General features: G+C 39.1%; 1 protein-coding gene across 2 annotated transcripts in view; it reads right to left on the bottom strand.

Annotated features, from left to right (window-relative positions):
* Positions 1-20,279, bottom strand: part of kirrel1a (kirre like nephrin family adhesion molecule 1a) — an 86,697-nt gene that overhangs the window by 7,197 nt on the left and 59,221 nt on the right. The window contains exons 7-14 of one of the 2 annotated variants that reach the window (XM_041779466.1): positions 20,121-20,269; positions 19,797-19,924; positions 17,149-17,275; positions 14,418-14,518; positions 10,651-10,867; positions 8,113-8,220; positions 7,735-7,862; positions 7,341-7,454 (exon numbers count right to left, since the gene is read on the bottom strand). In XM_041779466.1, coding sequence (XP_041635400.1) covers positions 7,341-7,454; positions 7,735-7,862; positions 8,113-8,220; positions 10,651-10,867; positions 14,418-14,518; positions 17,149-17,275; positions 19,797-19,924; positions 20,121-20,269 — 1,072 coding nt within the window. The remainder of the gene's footprint in view (positions 1-7,340; positions 7,455-7,734; positions 7,863-8,112; positions 8,221-10,650; positions 10,868-14,417; positions 14,519-17,148; positions 17,276-19,796; positions 19,925-20,120; positions 20,270-20,279) is intronic. The other variant, XM_041779467.1, reaches the window with a different exon arrangement.

Here is a 20,279-nt window from a genome sequence, read left to right as displayed (position 1 = left end):
ATTAGTTTTTGTCTGGGAGGCTAAAAAATGTCAGTGCTGATCTGTTGGATGTTCAAAATCCAGGATGGCTCCACTGCGCATATAAAGTAAGTATTTTCAACAGTTTTTCTTTTTTTTTAAACCAATCCAAGTATTGGAAATGCATTAACCTCTTGATACCTAAGCTGTTATTTGGAATATCGTTTTAATTTCTCCCAATTAATTTGGATGAGTAGGACCAAAAATTTTGTCCACCAGAAAAAAACATCACTGGATAGGATTTTTAACATATATTTTGGCTGTGTGTCAGCCAGGAGGTCAGTTGATGAGGGTCTTCACTTTGAGAGAGGCATGGTGGAGTCATTTTTCATTTTGAAGTCGGACCACTAGGACTCGTTAAGGTCAAGCATAAAAAAAAAAAAATTCCTTTAAAAGTTTTGAATGTCTTGGAAACTTTCCCTTCCAAAATCCACACAAATTCCCTAAAATTTCAGACAATCATCTAAAATCTGACTGAAATTTCTTAACCCTTTTTTTCCCCAAAGTATTCAATAAAAAGTAAAAGTAAAGTCAAAAATACTCCAAATGTTTCAGAGAAAGTTAGTCATAAAGTCTAAACATTCCATAAAAATGTTCCCAAACATTTCACATTAATTCCTGAAAAAGTAAATTCCAACATTTAGTTATTTTAAAATTCCCCCAAATTTACCAATACGTTCCCCAAAAATCTATGAAATGACAGAAATTCCCCCAAATGTCCAAACAAATTCCCTAAAATTTCCCAAAAATCCTGAAAAGGACATGCCCCACTCGCAACATCCAATCAAATTCCCGAAAGATTTACAAATAAACTTTCCAGGAAAAACCAATGCAAGTTCCCCCACAAAAAAAAAAAATCAAAAGAAATCAAGATTGCAACTACATTTCCGAAATTTCCATGAAGATGGCTGAAAATGCCCAAACTTCCAAGCAAATTTCCCCCTAAATGTCAAATGAAACTCTAAAAAAAATCAATTGAAATACTTTGAAATTTCCAAGCAAATGGCCCAAAATATCCAGGAAAATTCCTGAAAACTTAAAAGCAAGTCTCTAAGTTTCACACTTCATTGGACAATCTGGACTATTGTCCTAAATTTTCTAATAGCAGAAATTATTACTATGTTGCAGAAAAGCTGAGATGTAATATCCTCCTCTGTACCTGCAGGGACTTAGGAGGTGAAAATGAGTGTTTTAAGTTCATATCAACAACTTGGGTGATTACATTAGTACAAAGAAAATACATACCTTGAGAAAAAGTAAAGATTGAAATGTAAGGCCTCTTTATTTACTTAAACTGGACTGAGAGCTTGTTGAGTTTTTGCTGACTAAAACTAAACTACAAAGGTTAAAAATGACTAAATGTAAACAAAATAAATACCTTTTAAAGTCACGACTGAGACTGAATTTAAAATAGCGGCAAAAACACTGACCTTGATCACATATCGCAACCTTCAAATAGCAAATTCTTTAAGTCATGTCAAGTATTGAATTCTGCATACAAGCATCTGTATAAACACCTTAATATCGTCACATAATATCTGTCATTGGCCTCCAGATATACACCATATGGGCAAAAGTAAATATAGATCAGACCTGTTGTCACAGGTGCATAAAATCAAACATCCAGTCATGCAGTCTATATCTGCAAACATTTGTGATCCTAAGCGGGTCATTCTGAGGAGCTCAGTGTCTTTAAGTGTGGTACTCTGATGGATGCCACCTTTGCAATAAGACGGCCAGTAAAATTTTATTCACAGTCAACTGTAAGTGATGTTAGAAAGTGGAAGCATTTAGGAACAACAGTGGAAAATCTTGTGGAAAGACCTGCATGAAGACTGGAGGCTGTCTGCAAAAGGAGGCCAACTCCATATTAAAGTACATGTATTTATCTACAATGTTATAAATAGTCCCTGTTTGAGTCATGGTCAGCTGGATGAATTCTTTAGTCCATCGTGTATATACTGATAACCAGCTTGAAAATGTCTCAAATATTTATTTCATGTTAGTTACATTGTCAACAATGCTTCCAACATTACAACACTCATGAAATTTAAATCTACTTTAGAAGGAAAATTCTGATTTGACATTTTAACTCAAAGCTTGAAGAATCTGCTTAACTCTTGGCCTCTCCGGCAGAACTCTCCCATGCTAATGAAGGATGGTCTAACCGTTCACTGGACTCCCTGCTGAGTACTCTACTATCATTTCTGACATGATTCTGCCATCTCATTGTCTCCTTCATACCCGACTTCCCCCCCAACCCCGCTCTGACTCTGTATCAGTGCTTTGGTGCTTCAGGCAGCGGAGAGAGAGCGAGAGAAAGCAGTCTGGTTGAGGCTGTTGTCGGGGTGATCTAACCACCTCCTGGGGTGGATTCATGTCTGTGTTTCTTCAAAGTGATCCAAGGCAACACTCCAGCTAGAGGGCTGGTGTGTTTGCCCTCACAAAATATTCATGGGGGGAGTTTCAGCAGAACATTTTGGCAGCTTCACGCGTGAAAATACATTTACCACCTAAGCCCTGCCCCCCGGTGTCAAAATGTATAAATGATTCATGCCGGCTGAATGGGCAGAGTACGCCTAAACGTCCTTTATCTGTTAAAAAGTTTGACTTGTTCTTTCCTGCTTTGTCTTTAAAAATCCCCGCAATGAGTAAGCCAACTTCATAAGCAATCAGAGCTGCCTCACTGCCGGACTAAGAGCTAAGGGCAGAGAGCAGCAGAAATGAAAGAAATCTGAGCTCTGTTTTTGTCTTAAATACCTTTTTTTCAATTCTCACGGATATTCAGTGCAACACAAACGCCGACTGTAAAATTCTCCAGCAGAAAAGCAGCACATAAGCAGAACACGCTGACGCTGAAGTGAATTGTTTTCCCCAAAAAGCAGCTGATGCCAGGAATGCATCAACACACACCTAACAGCAGAGGACAGATAGAGGTCTAAAAATTCTCCAGGCCGTAGACAGCTGCACTGACAGAGAGGTTTTCTGATGCAGAGGGGGAATTGTTGAACTGGACCGTAGTCATATTTGTTAGTCAGAAGTAATATGTCATACTCGCTGTCTAGCAACCATTAAATAAACATCAGCCGTTTTGGATGTGCTCTTGACACAGTACAGAAGAGAACATTTACAACATTAGGACCTGGGTTTGCAAAAAAGCTTCAAAGGCACTGAACACTCCCCTGAATTCAGGTAAATCCATCATTAAGAAATGAAGGAATATGTCATATATGTAAATCTGCCTAGATCAGGCCGTCCTCACAAACTGACTGACCATGCGAGAAGGAGACTAGTGAGAGAGGCCACCTTTGACTACTCTGAGGGAGTTACAAGCTTCAGCAGCTGAGATGGGAGAGACCTGTCAAAGCTTTAAGGGAGAGTGGCAAAGAGGAAGCCGCTGTTAGAGAAAACTCACTAAATCTGGACTAGAGTTCACCAAAAGGCATGTGGGAGACTCCATGGTCAAGTACAAGAAAGTTCTTTGGTCTCATGAGACCAAAATGGAGCCTTTTTGGCCATTAGACAAGACGCGAAACACTGCACATCACCACATTAACCACACCATCCTCACTGTGAAGCATGGTGGTGGCAGCATCAAGCTGTGGGGGTGCTTCTTGGCAACCAGCCTTGGAAAGCTTGTAAAGGTAGAGGGTCAAATGAATGCCGCAAGATATAGGGAAATCCTGGAGGACAATCTTAATCAGTCTACGAGAGAACTACAGATTGGGAGATTTATTTTCCAGCAACACAATGACCCGAAGCATACAGCGAAAGCTGCACAGAAATGGTTTAAAGACAACAAGAGGAATGTTCTGGAGTGGTGAAGCCAAAAGCTCAGACCTCAGATTGAAGTTCTCAGATGTGCAAGCCTGATTGAAACCTACCCACACAGTCTATGGGTGTGATTGCAGCCAAAGCTACATCTACTAAGCACTGACTTGAAGGGGGTGAATATTTATGCAGTCACTTATTCAACATCATACATATATTATTATTTAATTCACATTGCTTTGTAGAAATCTGTGTTCACTTTGACACTAGAGGAGATTTTTTTGTATTTTTTTGTCAAAAAGCTGAATTATACAGACAATGATTTATTTAAAAAATCACTAAAAGAGTTAAACATCCAGGGGCTGAGAACCTTTTATAAGCACTGTAATTGAGGGGTTATATTATAAGGTATTTTCCTTATACAAGGCATTTTGTCTGCTTTTTTGTGTTTCTCTTAGCCTTTCTTGCTTCCACTATGTTTCTGCCACTCGTGTGCATGTAAAACTGCGGTGACAAAATCATAATTTCAACTCTAAATTGGTCTGTGTTGATACTGAAAATGCCTCTAAGAAGTCCAGGACTTAATCCACCCCTATTTGGTGCCAGCTCCTCCTCTTACACTTCACCTTCTACCTTTTTCTCAGTGCTGTCAAACATTATCCAGCTGTACACTCCAGCTGTATAGTCGGTCTCCTTTTTACTTAATCACCAGAGTCATGTAGCAGTGACATTTCGAGAAAAACTGGCAGGAAATTGTTTAGAGCCCAATATTATTTTATTGAATCACTGAAATTTGGCTCAATTGACTGAATTATTGCATTATATGAGTAAAGATGATGAATCATTGCTGTACGTTTCTATAACCCCCTAGTGCTGTCTATAAAAATCCTATTCTTCGTGCTCTTCTGGCTCATTCAGGTGCACATGTGCACCCTCAAGAGGGTCTGTTTTTAGATATTATTTCTTTTTAGGCCACATCAGATTTAAATGATGACTTGGAGTAAAATCTGCCAGCTAACATGAATCATTAAGTCAGCTGTGATGATTTCTAAATAAATAGGGCTTCATTTACTGTATAAAATATCACTGAGGGCGACCATGTTGGTTCTGATTAAGTTTTAAAGACATACTATGTTGAATTTTGTTCTATGTTAGCTATATTTTTTAAATTGAGGTTATCTGGAATACTTCCAAGTTTTCAAAGATTCTTAACTTTAATAATTGTAATGGGACGTGTCTTATCATGGTGGCTGCCACCAGCTTATGACCAGCACTGCTCAGAGCCGCTCCTCCACAGCCACGTTCTCAATACTACTTCTTGTTTTTAAAGGTACCATGTGTAATATTTAGCCTAAAAGCACTTGGCAGAACAAACTTTGTAAAAATGAAAGCAGGTATATCTAAATTAGTGTTAAATCACCTGAATATAAAAAGATTTTTTGTTTTGAATTAACTCAGATTAAGCCTTTCATTCATACATAGGGAGAGTCTTCTCCATGGATGCCGCCATCTTTGATTTTTGCATGTTAATATGATACCACAGAAGAAGCCAAATAGCAGACACACATTTAGATGTTGCTAAAGTCTCAATGTCCCAGTGTTAAATTGACATTTAGTTTTCAGTTATAAACTTCCCATAAAAAAAGGAGTAATGCATTTAAAAAAGCTCTTCCATGTTTGCCCTGGAAGCGGTGCAAGGGCGTGTGCTGACTGACGGCCCAAAGTTCCTCATCCGGCCCCCAAAGATTATTAAATTCAGAAATTTTGAGGAGCAAAAAAGATGTGTGGTTTTTAGTTTTCTTTTGTCTTTAAATCCCTAAAAAACATACCCCAAAATGATAAAGATTGCAACGGTTTTCAGTCATGGCTTATTGTTTAAGCAATTTTTTACAAAGATCCACCTCTCAGCTGTTAGAAGTAAATATGATGCACGGTAAACATAAACTTTTCTGTGTCACTTCAGGCTCTTAGAGAGAGTGATTTTCCTACCTTAGAATCAAAACAATAGACCAGTTTCCTCTATTTGTTCCTAACTAGTCAAGATATTAACTTCACATATAAGCTTCAAACCTAGCGATAGACAACATGGAAGTCCTAGAAATATGCAGCAAAAATATTGTGATTGCCCATAGGCAGAAGGGACTGATCTCCCATGCTTAAAAACTGATAACATTTTTGAAATAAATACAAATACCAACTCACTAATATGTTATTTGGATCAAAATATTTATTCTATTAAAGTTGATTTGGGAAAAGCGCTTGTTGAGACTAAATCTGGCCCTTGTAAAAATGTAGTTGATGACCTCTGGTGTATGCACATCCTGGGACCTCTGAGGGTGAACATGGAAGTGCCTTTTTTAAAAGCATTACTCCCTCATTTTAATTTATGAAGAATACTAAATGTTAGTTTTCTGTTCAGTGAACACGTCTTATGAGGAGCCATTTTTACTGAGCAGAGCTGTTAATTAAAACAAGAAGTCAACAGTGGAGATGGTCAGCGCTGGTTTGCTCTCATCATATTGTGTTATTGTTTTGGTTGAGAGCCCCCTGATGGCAGAATTTTACATATTGTCTATTTCATACATCTATTGCAGTGTCAAACTATCAATTTTTTAAATCAAAATTTATCACAGAATTTGAACAGTTACTTCCAATAAATCAAAGCATGTTTAAATTCAATAATTTTGCATTTCTTAAGTTGGCAGTGTGAGGTCATGCTTGTCTTCATTTGGGAATCATGGGAATGCATAGATATTGTTTTATGATGTCGACTTTTAGATTAATTATTTTATTGAGTACTTTAGGGCTACACCAGTGTAGCCTGAAGCCATGGATTCTAAGGTAGGAGACAGCTTCAGAGTGCTTAATCTGTCATACAGACTCTTTAACACTGTTTTACATTCAGAAATATGTAGGAGTGCATGTACAAAATGATGGCTAATGTGGGGACATTTGCCCCTAACCAGGAGATCCAGTGCTTTCTTCATGTAAGATTAGGCTTCACAAAAAGCTGTGAGACTTTCTCAATAAACTCTGTTTTGTGCTTTTATAGTTTGTAATTTGTCTGAAGCTAATTACCTCTTTTTGGATAAACAGCTCCTTTTTTTTGAAAAGAAAAGGACCTAACGATTTAAAGTTCTGCCATTAGCTTAACCATGAAGAAGAACTTGCATCTGATTGAAAAGTGAAAAAAGTAGCTAAAGGGAATGGTAAAAAGTGAAATGTTTGAAAATAGCAAGGTATAGAATTCTATGAAGATGTCCACTAAAATGTCTGCTGGTTTTTAAAGATAATTGAGGCCCTAATAAGTTAAGCCAATATGGCAAAGCATGGGTTTAATGCAGTTTAAAGAACTGAATATGTTCATTCCAGATCTTAAACTCATCATTTTGACACATCCCTTGTATCTATGTTTTTCTGCCTTCTCTACGATCTTTGTTATACATCTCCTTGGGCTCCTAAAGCATCTTAGCAAGCAAAAAGTAAGTTTGAAGACAGTCTTCTCCCTGGTCTGATCTTAATGAATGTGTATAGCATCTGCTTGAGCTCACCTTTAGGTCATACTCCTGGCGGGTGTCCAGGGTGTCGCTGCGCAGGTCAGACTTGAGCTCTATGTCATCTTTAAAGGGCTGATTGGAAGGAGAGAAGGACACAGAGGGGAGAAACTAAACCATCGAACAACAAAACAAAAAAACAAAAAGGAAGAGAAAAGGTGCCGTAACAAAACAGAAGAGGGAAGGAGGCAACAGAGTATGACAGGAGGAGAAAAAAATGGAGTTACAATAGTTAAAAGGGGCAGTTACATGAGGAAACATGGTTTGTTTTTATTGAAAATGTACAGCGCAGCGTAGGGTGAGGTTATTGAGTTAATCTGAGGTTTCTTCTAAGACTACAGGCTGTGTAAACAGCGATCTGCCCAAGAACACATATCCCGCTGCTGCTCACCGAGTACATGGCCTTGACCATGCGCGAAGCCGTGGACACGCTGCCGGAGTCCTCCTCCAAGCTGTGGGTCTCCTTGTTTATCGTCTCCACCTTGATGTCCGGCTTACCCAGAGTGACCCCGCGCCGACCTGGAAGCAAAACAAAGGCCAGGTTGAATCCAGCTGGACACGCGTATCTGTGCTGGTGTGTTTTCACGAGCCGGAGGAGTCGGTGCAGAGGGGAGCCGCATCCATATGTCGGAGGGGAAGTTGTAGGTGTGTGATTTTCTCTGGTTTAGTGAGGAGGATTTAAACCATAATCCTTTAAAAAACATTGTACTGTACATGCAGATAGGCTCGTTATTATGTATGTGTTAGGCACATGGAGAGTATGACTCACTGCCTTTGCGCTGCCTGTAGAAGATAAGAATGAGGCCAAGCAGGGAGATGAATAGGAAGATGGTGGAGCCCACCGTCCCACCAGCTATTATCCCCACTGGGACTTCCTCTGAAGTGGGTGAGAAAGAAGAGAGAGGCACAGAGAGAGCTGGGTTAGGGATGCCAAATATACAGCTGCATAATCAGAATGAAAAATACATCTTATGAAACTAAATTACACAAGTCACCCTGTGTCAAGGTAAGGGTACAATATGAAGAATTTCCACTCTGAAATGTCTAAATCAGTGGTTTTCAAGCTTTTTCCCAATGCACACCTAAGGTTAAGACAAAATCTCAATGCATATCATATAGTTATTGATACAAAATAGACTCTTAACATAATGTTACAGTCCAACCTTAACCCAAGGGAGGAGCTTTCGGGGTGTCAGCCAAGTGGGGGATCATGGAAGTCAGCAAAACCATAATCCATTGTTAAGTTAAGCTGTGATAACCAATATATTTAACTTTAATAATAAACACTCTCATCAAAGCAACAAAAATAAGTTTTATCTATTTGTGCTTTGGAACAATATAGCTTTCTTAAAAATGTAATCCTCTTAAAACAGAATAACCTTTTCATTGGTAATGTTAAAATGTGGATGGGCACGCTGAGCTTAGTGATTAAGAAAGTAATGTTGACTTCATAGCTAGGCTATAATGTGCACAAATATGAGGATGCCAGCAAATGAAGCAGAAGTAATTGATACATCGTAATAAATGTGAAAAGAGACAATAAATGGGTGAAAATTGGCGAAAAAGGGGGGTGATGTGGCAAAACTGGCCAAAAAGTGGCCAAACAACTGCAAATATTGGCAAAAAATGGGCACAAAATTGGTTTAAACTGATCAGATAATTGGCAAAACTAGGTAAAATGTGGCTAAAGGTGGCCAAAATGGGTTATAAGTAATTAATTTAAAAAATGGCAAAATTGGGCAAACAATGGTGAAAATGAGTTTAAAGCAATAAAAAAGAAAATGAGGCAAAACTGGGCAAAATGTAGCAAATTGGGTTGAAAGTGGCAGATTAGGGTAAAAACTAGAAAAATGGGTTTGAAGTGGCAAAGAGAAAAGGTGAAAATGGGTAAAATATGCAAAAAAGTGGGGAAACTGGACAAAAATGTTTTCAATGAGACTAAAAGAAGTGGCAAAAATGGCAAAAAGCAGCAAATACAGCTAAAGTTGTCAAAAGAATTGGCAGAAATTTGTAGTAAAGAGCTTTAAGTGGTTAAAAGTAGCATGAATAAATAATTTCAACATCTGAACCCATTAATAGCTTGCCACACTTTCCAGCTCCAAAATGAGGTAACTGTTAATCAGGATGCTAGCATCAGTCGACTTCTTCTTTCCTCAGAAGTATCCATAACATCATTTTTAATAGCATTATGCACTCGATATTTGGCTTTATTCAAAGATATCTTACCAAGAAACAAGGTAAACTGTAAAATTATCGGTTAAAAATACTGACATGACTTAGACAGGATAACCAATACCAACTGATCGTTGATCATAAAGACTATGAAAAAAAAAATAATTTAGTTTTGTGTCAAAAAGAATAAAACTGATTGATTTTTCTCCACTGTGCATGCAAGGTATGTCAGTATTTTCATCAGTGCATTTTAAAGTAATTAAAGCAATTAATATAATACACTGGATTGGGTTGAAAGCGAGCGCCTTTGCACTCTGAAAGCGTGATTAGAGCGGGGGTTCTCAAACTTTTCAGTCCATAGCCCCCAAAATAAAAGTGCCAGACAGCGGAAACCCCCACCGTACCTGAAGGACCTTAAGCTAACCCAGCCATGCAAATTTAAGAATAGTCATGGACAGGCTTACATTTTAAGGATTCATTACTCAAGTTTATTTATCTCTATACAGAGAGGCTAAGGCTCATATTTCCTATTTCTCTCCAGCTGTCCTAACAAAATAAAAGTACTCAAAAAAAAAAAAAAAAAAAAAAATCAGTTCAGTCATTTTTTTGAACCGATGTCATGGCTAAAGTGGTGTTGGGATAACTGTTGACTCTCTGTTAAACGTTCTCCTGTGCCTCTCACTTCCCAAATTTAAGAAGTTACCAGCTCGTCAACATTACTGGAAAACATTTTGAGAGGTCACAAATACGTTTAGATAAACGAATATTAAAAAATTAAAAAACACTGGTGATTTTGCAGATGCCTGATCATAAAAAGTAATGGCTCATCAATTGTACTTTGCAACTCCACAGATGCTTTAAGGGTAATCTAACGTCTGGGTAAACCAAGTATTTGCACTGCATTTCTGTGTTTATGAAATAAAAATCTCGTTATTCATGGAGAGTTTTGGTCGGCTCCAGGTGATTTTTAGGTTCAAACTGAGCAAGGGCAAACTTAATTTAGACTTCAGTGTGAAAGTTCTACAGATTGTACCTTTAAGTCTCCAAAGCCTTGCTGTAAAATGAAAGCATCTCTAGCTGTCTTGTTCATGCCTCTTTTAAACTGAAAAAGAAAATGCTCCACAATGAAACGCACCGGTCTCCTCCAGTGAGATGATCATGGTCCCCGGGCCGAACGAGTTCCAGGCTGTGCAGTTGTAGGTGGACATGAAGTCTGACTCCATCACGTTGTTGATGGTGAGCGTGGAGAGGACGCCGCCGCCCTCGGCTGACGGTTTACTCTGCTCCACCGTGTACCTCTCCAGCAGCGTCCCTTTCTCCTTCTCCCACACGTTCTCCTTCCACGCCCACACCTGCAGCACACGGGAGGCCATGTTACATTATGTCATCACAAAAGCAAGGAGGGAATTATTTTTACTCAAGAAAGGCACAAAAATGCATTCAGTTCACTTGGAATATATCATGCAGTGAGGTATTTAAAACATAAAATATTTAATATCCACACTCATGTACAATAAGGACATATATAAACACAATAAAACCTACAGTCAGCAATATTCAGCTCAACCTTTTACATGTTTTTTCACTGATGTCCATATAGACAGCATTAACACTCATCAAACAGCACTATGCAGCCACTCAAACCCTTATAGAAGAGTCTATTCTTGCAGGTGAGCATGAGGTCACCTGACTTAGGTAACTGTACTATAATAAAACCAGCCAGTGCTGCCTTTCTGTACATAATGTGAACTATCAAATCAATGAATTGAATTCAATCTGATCAAAAATGTCTAAAAATATAAATAAAATGAGTCATATTGAATTCTTTCCAAGATGTTAAACTGAAAAAGATATTTTTGGAGCTTATTCCACATAACCTGATGTGTTTCTTTTGGGATACTTCCAGATAAAAAGCCTTCATCAGAAGCTTTTCTAAAGAAAGAATCCACATTATTGCACTCACTAAGAGTCCTCTTTTGATTAGACTGAAACCCTTTCCAAGTTTGTACAGCTAACTTGAAGCTTTAAAGGGATAGTTCTGTATTTTTGAAGTTAGGTTGTATAAGGTACTTGATAAAATTAGCCACTAGAGATTTCAGTCTGTGTTGCCCCTTTAGCCCATTTAGAATGAAAGCTGCATAAAACATCATCCACTAAGTATTTCTTTAAAAACAGCCTTTATAAACTTCAGGGCTTTTTTTGAAAAAATGCACAAGATTTCAACATTTACTAAAATCGCTATTCATCAGCCTCAGCTGCAGACATGAAATCAAAACAAGCTGGAAGCTTAGATCCTTGGTTTTAACTGATGATTACTGCCTTTGCCCTAAAATTTCTCAGCATTTTTAAAAATATCAATCACTTAAGTCAAAATGATCACTATCCTCCTCTTCAAACAAGGCTCTCATTCACTGGAACCTTGGAGAACATGCATGCATGAGAGTGGGGGGGTGTGCAGGAAAGGGCTCACAGGCTGGGTGTGAACCCGGGCCGTCCCCTTTCACGGGGCACAGCCTATAACCACTAGGCCAGTGATCATCATCTGGCCACATCAGGCCTGCCACAGCTTCCCATCCAGCCCACAGAAGATGATCATCAGAAAACGTGCAGAGAAAAATATGTTGTGGTATTTAGGGTATGTTGTTTGAAAATATCCCTATAGACCAGTGATCATTAACTGGTGGTCCAGGGGCCACATCAGGCCCCCCAAATCTTCCCATCCGGCCCTAAGAACATAACCAAATTCAAAACATCTGCAAGGGGAAAATTAATGAAGTATTTTGGGTATTGCTTTTTCAGAAATACACCATTTTTTCAAATATAATGCATGTTAAACACTTATTTATTAGCCCATTATTTCTTGATAAAATTGCCGTTTTCAGTCAAAACAGGCATTTTTGGAGTGTGATTTTCCTGCTTGGGTTTTTCACTTACCACTTCACAGCATATTAGCATCAAACCCTGTGACAGACAACATGACAGCAGCAGAAATATGCAGCTAAAATATCTTAATCGCCCCCTTGTGGCTGGCTCCGATATAGCAACCTATCTTACTGTTACAGCCTTGAAATTGCATGCATTTGAAAGAAAATTAAAATATTATTCCCTATTAAGAAAAATGCTAGCCCTTGTGAAAATGCAGCTGATAACCCCTGCTTTAGACTCTAAAACATCGGCTCAGTGTTTGCTCCATTTTACAGAAATCCATCCATCAGTCATTAGTAGAGAATATGATGCATGATAAACACATACTCCTGAGACTTTTCTCAATTACAGCTGCCATTTTCCACATCAACTTTACACTTAAGGCACTTTGAGAGTTTAATTTTTCCTGCCAGAGAATCACAACAATATAGCAGTTTCCTGCTCATTTTTCCACCAATCACAGCTCAGCATTTTAGCATCAAACCCAGTGATGGGTAACATGCAAGCCCCAGATATATGCAGCCAAAATATCGCAATCGGCCCCTAGTGGTAGATGCAGTTTATGCAATTGGGACTGATCTTGCCAAAGGCAAAACATCATTGTATTTTTGATCCCATGGGTTTCTGTCATGCATTTAAAGCCCTGTTTACACGAAAATGTTATGCTTCGCTTTCTGTCTTCGTTTTAAAATAGTTCCACATGGCAGACAGCAAGGAATTTTGAAAAAAATCTCCGTGCACATGTGACCACACCTAAAATGCTGCAGTATTCACACCAGGCCAGTAGTTGGCAGTGTGATTTTGCAATGAATCAAACATGTGCATGCATAGACCCTTCCTTCCTAGGTGCACCAACTTGTGCATGTGCAAAAACCCTACTTGAGCATGGCAGTTGACTATTAAGGTAGAGGGCATGTGCATTTTCAAAAAGCTGCGTTTTACCTGTCTGCATGGAGATGGACACAGGTGTTTTGAAATCTTTTCACTTTGGAGCTTCTTTACAATTTGTTAGGCATCCAAAACGTTCCCATGTAGACAGGCTCTACATTTTCATCTATAAACTTGTCTACAGATGTTATATTTTTCATCATAAAGCAGTGACTGCTTTATGATATATTTAGTGAATAGCCATTACTGGCCATCTCTCTCTCTGAGATACATGCTGCAGAAAGATATGTCACACAGAACACACAGATTTACCAAAGTACACACCAAGCATGCACGCTGCATGACACGCCAAGAACGGCAACAGTTTGTATGTTTGCAGACAGAGGTGGAGGTTTATGGGGGTGACTGAGTCGGTGAGAATCTTGCACATCCTCCAGCTCCAAAGCCACTAAAAGCAACTGTATTATTCAGCATAGAAGTACTGTACCAAAGCAGGTTAATTATGCATAAGCCCACATGTTCCCATAATCTGCCCACTTATTCCAGAGAAGGATAATCTCCTGGCTGTGGCGTTTACAGGGACAACTGTTCCTCTCCAGTCCTTTATATTTTATAAATCTTTTTCTGTCCCAACCTACGCCACTTGCATTAAGAGCGCGCACCACAAGTCAGGACGGATCAGTCACAGAGGCCTGGGAGCTGAGGAACTACTACGACTGCCGCTCTGTGATACAGGAGGAGCGCAGAGAGCACCCAGGATGAATTCTGACGCAGGAGCTAAAAGCGGACCGGCTTAGTGTTAGTGTTGGTTTGTTTATGTGATGGGATGGAGGAGAATTCTGGGAGAGTTTAAGGGTGAGTCACCACTCAAAAAGGAAAAAGGGACAGCGCCTAAAAGCATTACCGGGCAGGAGTGGAGCCATTTAGGAACAGGATGGTACAGTAAAATACAAATCGCTGTCAGACTAGAGCTCTCTGTGACCAAAGCGTTTCCTTGTTTGCCGTTTTTCTGTCTTTAAAATTGATGCAGGGTTTAAATTTGGACATTTCATTGAAGGGTTCAGAGGCACTTTGCTATCTTGGACTTACAATCTTATCTGGAGGAGGTGTACTCGCTATGTAGCATTTGACCTCGCCTCTCTCCCCTCTCGCTGCGTACTGGACCGAGTCACTGGAGATGATTGGAGGACCTGGATGGGCCAAAAAAGACAGAATATATAAGTGTATGAAAGACAAAAACATCCTTTAAATAGAGCAAAAACGTGGTTCAAGCCTGTTTTTTCCTGCCTTTAAAGAGTGACCTTACTAGGTCTGTTTGAGAGGAATTGTATGGTTTTAAAACAGGGTTGAAAGCCACAGAAAATGGTTGCATTTTGGGGTGAATTTGCTCAAACTACCGGCGATTGTGGCAGGGAAATGAAAGTAATATAACAAAGTATTTTGTTTCAGAAAAAAACTTAAATAGAAGCCTGGTCCTCTGCTTGTTCCGGTCCTAGATGCTCACTGACTGCAGAGCCCAACCTCCCCATACCAGCATTTCCAGTGAAAGGCCAAGGACGTTTGACTCTGTCACTTGGGCTGCAGCACAGGTTTGCATCTCCTCCATCATAGGGCGTGGTTAAACTGATGTCTCGCTTGTTTGAAGTCCTAGATCAGGGCTGTCTAAACTTGTTCCACTGAGGGACGCATATGAAAATATATAAGTCTGACAGGGCCACTTACATGCCTCATCCTGAGGATTGTAAAGTTCGTAAAACCAATCTTATGATGGTTAAGATATGCTTAGTGATTGGGTATGCTTAAATGGCTAGTTAATGGCTGACAAGGCAAAAAGCCAATCATTTTAAGGATTTTAGGGAGGCCAGTCAGATTTCAGGGGGCCCTGATCAGCACTGGTTTCTTCTGGTTCTATCCCTAAGCACCGTAGGTACTGCCATAAGCTTTCGTAATCCATCGGGGAATTATTAATCAAAATATTGTTAATATGTTGGTTGCCAATATGTTTTCCATTTACAGTGTTGTCTTCATTTATTCACAAAAACCTCAAATCAATAAATTCTTCTTGTCAAAATGTTTGTTTACAGAAATAGCATGGTAGTACTGCCTTGTGCTGAAACCAAGAAGTACAATACAGTCAATCTGCATGTAAAAATGTGGGCCATATTTTATTTAATGTTTAGAATTTGCTCTGGGTCAATCAGAAATGGACTGTTGGCCACATCTGGCCCTTGGGCCATAGTTTGGACACCCCTGTCTTAATAGTAATAGACAACTGTACATACAGTAAATTCCAACATAAACAGCAAAAATCAATTGATCGAAAGATAAACAGATTTCATATCCACAGGATTAAAGTGCCTTGTTTTATGTTGTTAAACTGCTTTGATTGTGAAGGAGCCATATCAGAGAACAGGCTGTTCTCAGCTGAAGTAACCTCTCCGCTATATTAATTTACTTGACTACAACTAGGCCTTAAATCTTTTTTCCTTGAGGAAGACAAGAGAAAGACAAAGCAAACAGAGATCTGGTAATAAAAACTGACAGAATGTTAGCTTTTTTCATACATTTAAAATCTATGTAAGAGAGCACAAGCTGTTAGGTAGGTTGACTTTACAGCTTCTGCTTTTCAGATTTGGAAAGCAGGGATCCCAGGCTTTGCAAAGCACACCAGATTTAGGCAGAGAGAAAACAAGCGATCAATCTGACTACATTTCATTTCAAGTTTGTATAACTCATCCAGCCTGTTAGCTAGTTAGCTAACTACTTCTTTGCTAAGCAAGCACACTGCCATGTAGGGCTGGGCAATTAATCGCAAATTAGATTAAACTGAAAAGTGGCTCTCTGCAATTTTCAAATTGCAGAAGGTGCAATATTTCTTTAACCTGAAAAAATGTGCCATTTTAAAAGTTTTTTGCAGCAGCAGAGATGGTCTGTATTACATATCATGCAATCACTGAAGTGCCATTTTTTAGAATATTCTACAAAACTCCTACTTTCTTCATTTTGTACATTTTTCTTTTTGAATATGAGAATGACATGAAAAATATCACTCCCTTCAATGCAAGAATTCATATTTGCAATATGAGTCAAAATCATCAGAATTAGATGTCTTTTCAAAATTGTTGCGCCCTTGTTTAATCTAATATTGTGTGGGTTATAATATAGAATGGTTTGTAGGAACTTTGGAAATAACTGCATAAGAAATTGCAATTGCAATACTGGGGAAAAAAATCGCAAATAGATTATTTTTCCAAATTATTCAGCTCTACTGCCATGTGGTCTCTCTGATATCCAATAAAAAGTTCAGTTTTTCCAGACAAAAATATTAGATTATGCATTAGATGGGGATTCCCATAGAAATGGATAAACTTCTGGTTTACTCGCCTCCACAACCATACATAAGAGAATATGAGAGACTCAGGTGCAGTGGAACCAGACTTTAGGGGGTCAGATCTGGACCTGGGTCCTTCATGCGAAACTACTCGATAATAATAAAAATGAACTTCATTGTATTTGTGATAAAGTCCAAGAGCATGCCTGTATTTTCTTTAATTATGGAAATATTTCCCTAACATTAAAGTATGATCATCTTTGCTCATATTCATATAACTCATAGCACTGTGCTGCCAGTCAGAGTAAAGTGGCTGTTAAAAATGAGTGGTAGGAAGTTGTAAAAGTTAATTTCCAACCCTGTTTAAAAATAACAGGCCGCCACTTTGGACATACAACATTTTTTCAATCACTGACAAGCTGACCTTTAAAAAAACAAGATTTCCATCTACAGGCAGTGTAACATTGAACTGTGTGGATGTTTTCTGACCGTTAACAGTGAGTGTGACCTCAGTCTCTCCTACTCCAATCCGTGGGACGATGGCCTTACATACATACTGGCCGGCATCAGCTTGGCTCACAGACTTCAGATACAGCTGGTTGCTGTTACTCAGAACCTGTGGGGGAGTTAACAGAACGGACACAAATATAAACAAGGCAAATCTGCTAAACCGCAGGAGGGGATAAACAAAATAAAAGCCTGCATGTGCAGAAGAAGAGAAGGGGCTCATGTAGTATTATACCTCCACCTGTATACCTCATTATTTTAATTACTCACTGTCTTTATTTGCATGTCTGGCATGCTTTCTATTACTCTGACCCTAACTGGATAACAATGCAAACTTGCTTTTAACCCATCACAGAGGTTTTGCAGTTGCCTAGCAACCTCATCCATTGGAAAATTAGCTGTGGGAAAATTATGTCTAAATATGAAACCTCCTAGAGGGAGAGAAATACCTGAAAAAGGCTGATTGTATAGAAGTAGGTGTAGGCCAGGCCACGGTTTTCACAGGCAGACATTTAATGAAGCTGATTTTATTTACTATGATTTTACTTTCCGTGTTTAGACCTGGGCTTGGCTGAAAAATGTTCATATTTACATACACCTACTCCAAATGTCTTTAAGATACAGTAGTTTGTTAGTGCTCACTATTTTTCAGACATCACCAACTCTAAACCATATGACATTATCTATTTAGATTTATGTCATTTATCCAGGCCCACAAAGTGCTATGTAGTTCATTCCTTTGTTTCCAAAAAGGATGATTCTGGAGTTTTATATGACTCTATGCCACAGGATTTAGAGTAGCCTGTGTTGGAGGATTTCCTTAAAGACCCTGTAAAGTGAAATCCAAACTTTGTGTCTAAACACTCTAAAAGTGTTGGAATAAGGTTGCTGTAAACACGTGAAAACACTAACATGAGACTGAATTTCGGATTTAGACCATTAGAAAATTTTTTAACCTCTTTCCTGGCTGGGTTTAATGTGGGCGGGGCTAATATGTGGGCTGGTGATGTTGTTAGCTGATGTCACAGCCTTCACCGAAACTTAACAGTCTTTCACAGTGGTCTATGGATCATTTAAATCATCATAACAGAGATTTGAGCCAGAAAACAGACTTTGTCTCTTCTCTGGCACAGAGCCAGGCAGCTGCATGAGTGGGCGTGGCTTCAGCTCATTTAACTGACACGCCCACACCATTTTAGAGCAGATTGTACTGCTACATTTTTCATGATTTTAAAGCTTGGTCTGGAATTTTTTTGGATTATTTTTGTCATTTGGGGCTCATTTGGAAATGTCCAAGGCTCACACTACTGCTGCCCTTGGAGACTTCCTTGATGGTACAGTTTCACATTTTGCAGACATTTAAGTCCAGTCTGTGATTTGTACTTCTGATAAACATGGCCAGTATATTTCATGTCTGCTAATACCAACCAATACCATGCAATTTAATTATTACAAATCAGCTTTGTTAGGGTTACACAAAAAAAATCAATTCTGATGACTGAACCTTTGATTATCGTTTCCTTTATTTAACTTAGAGCTGAGCCAAGCAGGCTGGTTTTTCTGTGCTAAGTAGAGTTGTTCCGAATGTGATACCAGTATCGGAAATATGCTGCATGCATGAGCTACCGTTTTTAGAGCAGCGAAGAAGAACCAAAGGACCCACTACTGCAGCAAAGAATGGAGGCTGCATGACAGTTTTTCTCTGAATGTGATGGTTAAAATACCTGCCAGACCGGCGCTGTCATACACGACAAGAAGTGACAGTTTATCTAGTATACTGAACATCTTTTTATCCATTTTAACCCAATTATGATCATTTATTACCACTAGCTTGAATGCCATATTGAACCGCCATATTGTTTTCCCTTTGTGAGAGTCTGTCAGCCAATGGCAGGCTGTTCTTTAATCACGTCATGCTGCCTGAATAGAGCGTAATGGAGAGAGAGAGCCTGTGATGAAGCCCCCTGTATTATTGTTATTTTAATATTAAGCAGTAAAACTCACAGTTAGATTAATTTTGCAATATGACCGATATTAAATTAGCTAAAAAATCACTGTAAAGACAAAAATGTAAGGACTGTTTCTTGACTAAAACAGGACTAAATTTATGGCTTTAAAGGTTAAAAATGACTAAAATGCAACTAAAAACATAAATCCATAGACTAAGACAACATTAACCTTTGTGCCAAATAAAATACTGATGGCTCTAGCTTTGTACTAACTGTTAAAATACGACAGCTGAATCTTTTCATTCCTTTTCTGCAGGACAGCCTTGAAATCATGAGATTCCCTAATAAAGGAGGATTCAAAGCTGTGTTTTTCTGTATTGCTTGCAGACATGCATTTTTCTACAACATTTAAATTTATGCGAATTTTTAATGTTTCCCATGTTAAATGGTTCTAATCAGGCCAGAGGGGGTACTTAATATTTGAAGTAAAATAACTTAAACTGAAAGAAAGAGGTCATGATGGGGAGGAATGGGAGAAAGGCATCTTTGTTTACAGATGGGAGAATGCTCATGAATGACAGGCTGCTCTTGTAAACACAGAAGAAGAAGTGTGAACTGTAAAAATAGCAGAAAACAAGAACAGGGAAGAGAAGTGAGAAGCGTGGGCTTTGATTCTCTTACCATGTTCGAACCCTTTTTGAACCAGGTGAGTGTGAGCGGAGGGTTTCCAGCCCATTTACAGTTGAGAGTGACATCAGAGTCAACATCGACGGTTTTTGGCTGCGGCTCCACCAACAGGATCGGCCCGACTGGAGACACAGAAACACAGAAAGAGATGTTCTTTGTTGTGCCTGAGTAATAATGCAGTAGGACTAAAGGGGAGAAGCGGCTCGGAGGAAAGAGAAACACAACAACAGCGTGTTTCATCCCTCTGACTCTAGAGTGAAGTGAGTGAAGTGGGCCACAAGTGACTGAACAAGGTGAGATGAGCAGCGTGTGACTCACAGTGGACGTCCACCAGGATGCTGACGTTGGTCTTTCCCACAGCGTTGAACACCAGACAGGAGACGGGCTCGGTGAAGAAGGAGTGGTCGGCTTTGGTGGTAAACACGCTCTCCCTGGCACCCTGGAGCACTACGCCTCCTTTAGCCCACCTAGGAATTA

The sequence above is a fragment of the Cheilinus undulatus genome, linkage group 22 (genome assembly GCF_018320785.1).
Source record: "Cheilinus undulatus linkage group 22, ASM1832078v1, whole genome shotgun sequence".
Lineage (NCBI taxonomy): Eukaryota > Metazoa > Chordata > Actinopteri > Labriformes > Labridae > Cheilinus > Cheilinus undulatus.
Note: the sequence above shows the minus strand (reverse complement) of the source record. Positions and strands in the feature narration are given on the sequence as shown.